The sequence below is a fragment of the Mandrillus leucophaeus genome, unplaced genomic scaffold, assembly GCF_000951045.1.
Source record: "Mandrillus leucophaeus isolate KB7577 unplaced genomic scaffold, Mleu.le_1.0 Scaffold197, whole genome shotgun sequence".
NCBI lineage: Eukaryota > Metazoa > Chordata > Mammalia > Primates > Cercopithecidae > Mandrillus > Mandrillus leucophaeus.
This window is the reverse complement of record NW_012101998.1, coordinates 334,704-344,035: the sequence shown is the minus strand read 5'-3', so window position 1 is coordinate 344,035 and position 9,332 is coordinate 334,704. Positions and strand designations below refer to the sequence as shown.

The window sequence follows — 9,332 nt, the reverse complement described above, 5'->3', positions numbered from 1 at the left end:
CCTTCCTTATACCTTATACAAAAATTATTTCAAGATGGATTAGAGACTTAAATGTTAGACCTAAAACCATAAAAACTCTAGAAGAAAACCTAGGCAATACCATTCAGGACATAGGCATGGGCAAGGACTTCATGACTAAAACATCAAAAGCAATGAAAACAAAAGCCAAAATTGACAAATGGGATCTAATTAAACTAAAGAGCTTCTGCACAGCAAAAAGAAACTACCATTAGGGTGAACAGGCAACCTATTATAGAATGGGAGAAAATGTTTGCAATCTACCCACCTGACAAAGGGCTAGTATCCAGAATCTACAAAGAAGTCAAATTTACAAATTTACAAGAAAAAGAGAAACAACCCCATCAAAAAGTGGGCAAAGGGTATGAACAGACACTTCTCAAAAGAAGACATCTATGCAGCCAACAGATACATGAAAAAATGCTCATCACCACTGGTCATCAGAGAAATACAAATCAAAACCATAATGGGATACCATCTCATGCCAGTTAGAATGGCAATCATTAAAAAGTCAGGAAACAACAGATGCTGGAGAGGATGTGGAAAAATAGGAATGTTTTTACACTGTTGGTGGGAGTGTAAATTAGTTCAACCACTGTGGAAGACAGTGTGGCGATTCCTCAAGGGTTTAGAACTAGAATTATCATATGACCCAGCAATCCCATTACTGGGTATATACACCCAAAGGATTATAAATCATGCTACTATAAAGACACATGCACACATATGTTTATTGCGGCACTATTCACAATAATAAAAACTTGGAACTAACCCAAATGTCCATCAGTGATAGACTGGATTAAGAAAATGTGGCACATATACACCATGGAATACTATGCAGCCATAAAAAAGGATGCATTCATGTCCTTTGCACGGACATGGATGAAGTTGGAAACCATCATTCTGAGCAAACCATCACAAGGACAGAAAACCAAACACTGCATGTTCTCACTCCTAGGTGGGAACTGAACAATGAGATCACTTGGACACAGGATGGGGAACATCACACACCGGGGCCTGTCAGGGGGTGGGGGAGGGATAGCATTAGGAGAAATACCTAATGTAAATGATGAGTTGATGGGTGCAGCAAACCAATATGGCACATGTATACCTATGTATCAAACCTGCATGTTGTGCACATGTACCCTAGAACTTAAAATATAATAATAAAAAAAGAAAGAAAGAAATCCACTATAGAAGTGACCAAGGAATTTCAGTATCGAAATTTTTTTTGAGCTCAGGATAGCTTTGAACTCCCAGGCTCGAGCAATCCTCCCCACTCAACTCCAGATAATTACAGGCATGAGCTACAATGCATGGCTCATCTTTGATTTTTCTCAATGTCACTTGGGTCTTTTGTGGCCCAGACTAGACAGGGGAATAGCCTGATCATCTGGCCAGATCTAAACTGAAATACCTGATGAGGCAGCTATATTTGGAGAGGCTGAGCTGAGATATGGAAGATGAAGATCTGGTATTGAGGATTCAGGCTTGTAGGGGAAATCTTCAAATGCAAATTATGCACCCTAATTTTTTTAACCGATTCTTTCTTCTGGCTATAATTTACTTTTTTTGGAGATTGCATATATTTACACTTATTTGCTAGGTGTTTGTATTTCTTTTCTGAATTGCCTTTTCCCCTTGATAGTGTATTTTTTGTTCAGTCACTTAGAATAAAAATTCAAGTGTGAAGAAAGAAAAATACTTAATGTAACCTTTTGCTTTATTTTAGAAACTTTTATTTATGTGATTATGCATTTCCTAGATACTAGTTATTTCTGTTCAAGGCCATTTACTCCAGCACCCAAGTGGATTTCTTGATTGCAGATTTATTACTATAGAATGTATTTGCGTAGAATTATTTATTTCCATTACACTGACCTTATTCACACTTCCGTGGTTTAATACAATGAAAAGTTGCTTTGACATTGAAGTTCTGTATTGAGTACCACAAGATATTATTCCCTTACAGCACTTGTATTGTAACTTGCAAACTGAACGTTTGAAAAATCAAAATGAAAGCATGCAGTATAAAGGTCTGCCTTAGAAGGATAATAGCATGCATGTAGGGTACTGTTAAAAAGAGGATTGATTGCATTAGCAGCATCTGGATTTTAGCACAGGGGTCAGTAAATTAGTGGTTGTAGGCCAAGTCCAGCCTGCTGCCTGTCTTTGTAAGTACTTTTTTTTTTTTTAACCTTTAAGCTCTTTGGACTTGAGTAAGTAAAGTTTTACTGAAATACAGAAAAATAAAATAAAATAAAAATAAAGCACACTCACATAACCTAATGACACTTTGCCTTTGTGTTTGGTATATTTATGTTTATTCAACCTAAACACAGTATGTCTATAATTGAATATTTTCAATAAAATTTTGGTATATCAGAAACAAGAATTTTAGTATAATATTTCTAGAGGAAGTTTTTAGTCTCAATTACCAAACTGGTATATTTTCAGTGAGCTAAAATCTCTGATGTATAACCAAAAATGAATCATTTTCAAAGCTACAACTTATTCAAAATATTCATAAGATGTTTCAAATATCAAATATCTGCTGCTCATTAAGATGGCCCTTTATTACCAGGCAAAATATTTATCATACTTACAAAGTTTTTCCCCTTCACTGTTTTTAATTTAAACTGAGTAAGTTAAGCACGAAAAGGTTTCTGGACTTTCAGAAGATGCTAACAGAGACTTCTTCTTTCTGTACTTTCTCAGATTCATGAATTCTGATAAAAGGCTTTCCACATTTGTAGATTCACAGGATTTCTGCCTTCGGTGTGTTTTCTGATGTGCTATGAGTGATAACTTCTGGTAGAAAGTCTTCTCACATTCATTACATTTGTAGGGTTTCTCTCCTGTGTGGGTTCTCTGATGTACTCTGAGGGATGACTTGTGGTAAAAAGTTTTGCTACATTCATTACATTTATGAAGTTTCTCTCCTGAGTGAGTTATTTGATGCTTAGTAAGAGCTGATTTCTGGTTAAATGTTTTGCTGCATTGAATACACTTATATGGCTTCTCTTTTTTATGTCTTTTTTGATGTACAGTAAGGGATGACTTCTGGGAAAAACTTTTCCCACATGCATTACATTTATATGGTTTCTCCCCTGTGTGTCTTCCCTGATGTACTATAAAAGACGACTTCTGGAAAAAGGTTTTCCCACATTCATTACATTCATAGGGTTTTTCCCCTGTGTGAGTTCTCTGATGCACAATAAGTTTTGACTTCACTGAGAAAGACTTCCCACAGTCATTACACTCATAGGGCCTTTCTCCAGTATGAGTTCTCTGATGATAAATGAAGTTTGGCTTTTGTGAGAATATTTTCCCACGTTCGTTACATTCATAGGGTCTTATACCTGTGTGTATCCTTTGATGTACTATGAGGAATGAACTGTAAACAAAGGTTTTTCCACAGTCTTTACACTCATAGGATTTCTCCCCTGTGTGAGTTCTCTGATGCACTTGGAGATTTGACTTCTCACAGAATTTTTTCCCACTTTCACTACACTCATAGAGTTTATCACCTGTGTGTGTTCTCTGATATACTGTAAGGCCTGACTTATATCTGAAGGCTTCCCTACATTCAATACATTCACAGGGTTTTTGCCCTGTGTGTATCTGTGGATGAACTGTAAGGCCTGACCTATTTGTGAAGGTTTTCCCACATTCAGCACATTCATAAGGTTTCTCCCCTCTGTGTATCTTATTACGTACCACGAGAGATGAACTGTGGCTGAGAGTTTTCCCACACTCATTACATTAATAGAATCTTTCTCTTATGTGTGTTTGCTGATGTTTAAAGAGAACTGATATATGCCAAAAAGAACTCCCATAATGACTATTTTGAAAGGTTTTCTTTTCTGTGTATGTATGCTGTTGAGAGAGACTTGGTTTCTTAAAGATTCCCCTACCTTCATTACATTCAAAACTTGTTTTTCCTTTTTGAACTCTTTCAGTGTCAATGAAGAGTGATTTCTTGCCAAAATTATTCTCACACTCATAGTATTTTTTCCCATGATTCCTCCATGGTGTTTATTTAGAGATTTCTCACTAACAGACCTCCTCCCACAGTCATTAAACTCATAGCGATTCTCCCTTGTGTGAGTTCTCTGATGAACAAGGAGGTTTGGATTGTCAGAAAAGGCTCTTAGTTGTTCATTATATTCACAGGGTTTCTTCCCGGGCACACTCTCTTATGGGTACTGAAGGCTGCCTTCTCATGAAAAGCTTTCCCACACTCAAGGTATTCAAAAATTTGCTTCAGAGTTTGAATATCCTGATGCTGAAGTAAGTCCTCATTCTGACATATGGCTTTCTCATTTCTGTCACACTCAAAAGGTTTCTTTCTGGCATAAGGATGCTCATGTCTTATATGAAGGAGCAATTTCACATGTGCACTGAGCTCATCAAGCTTCCTTACAAAGGAGTTTCTATTACTAACAATTCTGAAATATAATTCACATTCATTATACATAAGTCATATTTATCAGGTATTCTTCTCATTGGAACAAGGTTTGAATTTACATTAAATATTTCTCCTAAAACACTATTTCTGTCTTCTGTCAATATTTTGTTGGTGACAAAACCAGCTTTCCCCAAATGCTGGTCTTGGTTTTCCTGGTTCTTCTGCATCAGTTCGACTTTCCAGAATTCTGGAAATGAGAATAGTTTACCATATCTTGTAAATATGAACACATTTCATGTGGAAAGGGGATGTAATATGGAAATGCTCTAGGATAGCCCAGGCATCTGGTCTGAAAGTAATCCTGAGGGCATACATCTCACTCCCTTAGGATTAGACAAAACAAATTGAATAGGAAAAAAGGAGAGGAATCTGCAAATAAAAACACAGTAATCTTGCACTTTAGAAATGTGACTTTCAAAACTGGATAAAGTGGAATAAACAAATACAACAAATGATACTTTAGGATGAACGGTAGAGGCATGAAGGGGAATCATTAAAGGCATTGAATAGTAGGTAAAATTGCCAGAAAAAAAATTAGATGATAGTGTTTGAGAGGCAACAGCAAAGGAAAAATTAAGTTTGGAGGAGGCAAATACAGGTTTTTATCTCCTGCTGTAAAATACTCACTAATACATGTTTCCAATGCATCACTACTTCTTTTCTTTATTTTTATTTTTTGTTTTTTATTTTTTGTTTTTTCAGACATTGCCCAGGCTGGATTGCAGTGGCACAATCTTGGCTCATTGCAACCTCCACCTCCCAGGTTCAAGCGATTCTCCTGCCTGATCCTCTCAAGTAGCTGGGATTACAGGCGTCCGCCACCACGCCCGGTTAAATTTTTGTATTTTTAGTAGAGACGAGGTTTCACCATCTTCGCCAGGCTGGTCTCGAACTCCTGACCTCAGGCAATCCACCCGCCTCGGCCTCCCAAAGTGCAGGGATTACAGGCATGAGCCACCTTGCCTGGCTCTTCTTTTCTCTTCCACTCATCAACACCAAATTACAAATTCAGAGAGCAATAACTGTCCATGTGCAAAAGAAAACTCCTATTACCCAGACAGTAATTCTCACTCTAGCTGATTCACACAAAAAGCCAATGCCCAGAAAAAGCAGACATGTAGGCTATGGAAACAAGATCAGGTATGTAGTTTTATTCTGCTGTTTTATGTTCATTTTATTCTACCACAGTTGTCATTAATGAACCTGTCATAGCCATCAAATCATAAAATTTCCCTATTTATCAACTTACTTCATAAAGTCTTATACCTCACACAGCTCTATTTTTATATATAAAGTCATCCTTTACTTTTCATACATATAATATATAATATATAACTCTATATATTATATATATGAATATACATATATAATTTTTTAACCATTTATTTATTTCAGTATGTCTGGTTTCTCTTTCCATTATGAGCTTTAAAGACCACAGTTTTCAACCTAATCTTAGAATCTTTACTGATCTTCATACAGTTAATCCTCATTATTCATGGATTTTGTGACTACAAATCCATCTACTCATTCAAACTTATTTGTAAACCCAAAACCAAGACTCTTGGTGCTTTCGTTGTCAAGAACATGCACTGAGCACTTAAAAATTTCAGTCACCCAACACACATATTCCCAGGTGAAACTGAACAAGTCAATGCTCTAGCTTCTTGTTTCAGTTCTCATACTATAAACAAGTGCCCTTCCCTGCTACCGTTAGTGCCACATTTTTCAGTTTTGTGGGTTTTGCTGGTGATTTCACTGTTTAAAATAGTCCCCTAGTGTAGGACTGAAGTACTTTCTCTTGTGTTCCTAAGTGCAAGAAGGCTGTGATGTGCCTGTGGAGAAAATATGTGTGTTAAATTAGCTTTATTCAGGCATGAGTTGTAGTGCCGTTGGCCATAAATTCAATATTAATAAATCAGCTATATATATTAAATAAGATTTTTTTAAAATAAACCCATATAAAAAAATGTTATGTATGGATCAGCTAACAAAAATGTGGGCAAAGCCTGGCAGGAACTAACCCTGTATTTCTTCTGGGAGCAATGATTCAATATTCATTAATTCAGTGCTTGTGGTAACTTTCCAGAACATAAATACCATGAATCATGATAATCAACTATATCTTTTTATTATGAAGTTTCCTCTGACAACCATCACTCTGTTCTTACCCAGATTCAACACAATATTAACAATACTATGGCCAAAAACCTACCCATCCTTGAGCCTAGTGTCCCAAAGCACTAAGAAAAAAAACAGATAAAGTCCACACTCACAGACCAGATCTGACAAATGGATTCTATTTGCTATTGGCAACTATCACTCCTTATTACCACAATCACTATCCTCTGCTGTCCACAATCCAAACAGTCTTTCCTCCATAAATTGCTCATCCCCAACCACAGACCTGCATTTATAAGCATCCACTTCGTTACTGGGCCTTTCAATCTCAGCCCTACTCAGCAGCAGGATGCCTTCAAGAAATAGCTATTATCCCATAATATCCAAAAAACTCTTCATAAATCTGTGCAGTTAAAAGGTGGCGATATTAACTTTTTCACTTTGTATGGCACTGCTCTATAACAAATATTTCTTTCTAACAGTTTAACTTTAAAATATTTTCATGATGGTTTTGTTCTTTTGCCACAAATGCACCCTAAGGTCCGAGCAGGTGTTGCTCTATTTCTGATTTCTTTTAAATTAGCTGAATGAGTAGTAAATCAGTGGACACATACTAGTAAGTGGAATGCATCACAATTTCTTGGAAAGCTATTTCAAAACACAAACCTTAAACTTTTGCCAATTTACTCCCAATAATCAAGCTGAATATTTTCACCTTAGCATATCTACTTGAAAAGAGTTCCTTGGTTTTCTGTGTGAATAAATATAAAAGAGTACTCATAACCCAGGCTATACAATCAACAAAGTAATATCTACTGCATGTTACTTAGTAAAAGAAGGAAGAGTAAAAGAAGGATCTTTCTCTCTAGGGGTAGAAAATTGTAATTGGTAAAAAAAAAAAAAACTAGTCAAGAACTTAATCTGGTCAGGTATCAGATAATCAGGTATTAGATAATCTAATAGATTAACATACAGTCATTTTATGTACATGACTAACGCAGCTAATGGATATTTCACAAAAAAAAATCAGAAAACTTCAGCTCTAACCTAAAATGTATGTAACGAGAACAACAGCAATAAGACTTTATTATATATACCAGGCATTGCTTTAACCACTTTTCACTTATTCATTCATTTAACCATCTGTACAGGAAAGATACACGCTAGAATGAAAAGGGCAAACAAGGTAAGGAGCACTACATGTTTGAGAGACATCTAGGTGACTTTACCAAATGGAGTTGGGCAGGGTTTGGGGCAACAGAGAAAAATAAATTTGGTCAGGCTAAATGTGGCCACATGTGAAGCTTGTTAAAGAACTTACATTTTAGGCCAGGCATAGTGGCTCACACCTGTAATCCCAGCACTCTGGGAGGGCGAGGCAGGTGGATCACAAGGTGAGGTGTTCGAGACCAGCCTGGCCAATATGATAAAACTCCATCTCTACTAAAACTACAAAAATTAGCCAGTGTGGTGGTAGGCGCCTGTAGGCCCAGCTACTCAGGAGGCTAAGGCAGGAGAAACCCCTGAAGCAGGGAGGCAGAGCTTCTAGTGAGCCGAGATCACACCAGTGCACTCCAGCCTGGGCAACAGAGCAAGACTCTGTCTTTAAAAAAAAAAAAAAAAAAGCTTACATTTTAGGCATTAGGTTAAGAGTAGAGAAATCATAGATTTATCCTGCCAGGCTAGTAACAAGGTAAATCAGACATTTGAAGTTTTACATTTTAAATCTAATTCTATCACGAATTAGATTAATCAGAGCATGATCATAATAAATACATGGATCTGCTTGTGGGTGATGTCAGTAGAAAGTAAGAATAAGAAGGTATTTTGAAGACACTTCATAAAAGTGAAAGAAGAACTGCAAAACAACATTAAGAGTGTGATCATGTATGGTGGCTCACATTTGTAATCCCACCTACTCAGGAGACTGAGGCAGAAGCAACATCTGAGCCCAGGAGTCTGGGACCAGCCTGGGCAGCACAGCAAGACCCTATCTCAAAAAAAAATGTCAGAGAGCTAGAAGATTTAAAGTGATTTCATTTTTATCAGTTATAGTAGACCTAATGAATTAAAAATGTGAAGTGATGAATTAAAAATATGAAGTGAAAATTTAAGATTTGTGAGATACAATTTTACTTTCTAGCTTTTACTATATTGAGAAAGTTAGAATTAAAACGCAAGAAGAATTTAACATAAGTAAGTAAAATACTGTAGGACTCTAGAGCAAACAGGACAAGTGAGAGAGTGATATAATTTGAGAATCACAAGCTTTAAGTCTTGAGAATGTATAAGAGAGTTGTGAATAATGTTTTGAGAGAATTGCTGTATGAGAGAACAGAAGATCCACAGGATAGCTTCTGAAGATGCATAGAAGAGCCCTGGGAATCACCATCCATCCATCTAACAGATATGTTATTATGGGACAATCGTGTGCCAGGCTTCATTCCAGCAACAGAGTATGAAGGTCTGAGCAGGGCAGACAAGAGGTGGATAAGCACTTCAAGATTAAGTTGACAGAAAGAGGGTAATATGGCAAGACGGTCATCAAAAACACAAACTTTAGAGGTGTCCCATTTTATGGCCAATGCAGACAGTCTGGGAACCTGTGTGGCACTGGCGTAGGAAGTGCTATACCTAGGGGACATAAATTCAGTCAATGCCTGTGGCAATAGTGATACACAGCAGGGTATCCATTTGCTCCTTTGTAACTTAAATCAGAGAACTC

General features: G+C 36.8%; 1 protein-coding gene across 1 annotated transcript in view; it reads right to left on the bottom strand.

Annotated features, from left to right (window-relative positions):
• Positions 1-2,354: 2,354 nt before the first annotated feature.
• The window catches only part of LOC105538689 (zinc finger protein 2 homolog), a 49,611-nt gene continuing 42,633 nt past the window's right edge, over positions 2,355-9,332 (bottom strand). Inside the window, exons 2-7 of the mRNA XM_011978607.1 lie at positions 6,820-6,973; positions 6,702-6,729; positions 4,214-4,469; positions 4,084-4,133; positions 3,048-3,757; positions 2,355-2,963 (exon numbers count right to left, since the gene is read on the bottom strand). Coding sequence (XP_011833997.1) covers positions 2,653-2,963; positions 3,048-3,757; positions 4,084-4,133; positions 4,214-4,469; positions 6,702-6,729; positions 6,820-6,973 — 1,509 coding nt within the window. The 3' untranslated portion in view covers positions 2,355-2,652. The remainder of the gene's footprint in view (positions 2,964-3,047; positions 3,758-4,083; positions 4,134-4,213; positions 4,470-6,701; positions 6,730-6,819; positions 6,974-9,332) is intronic.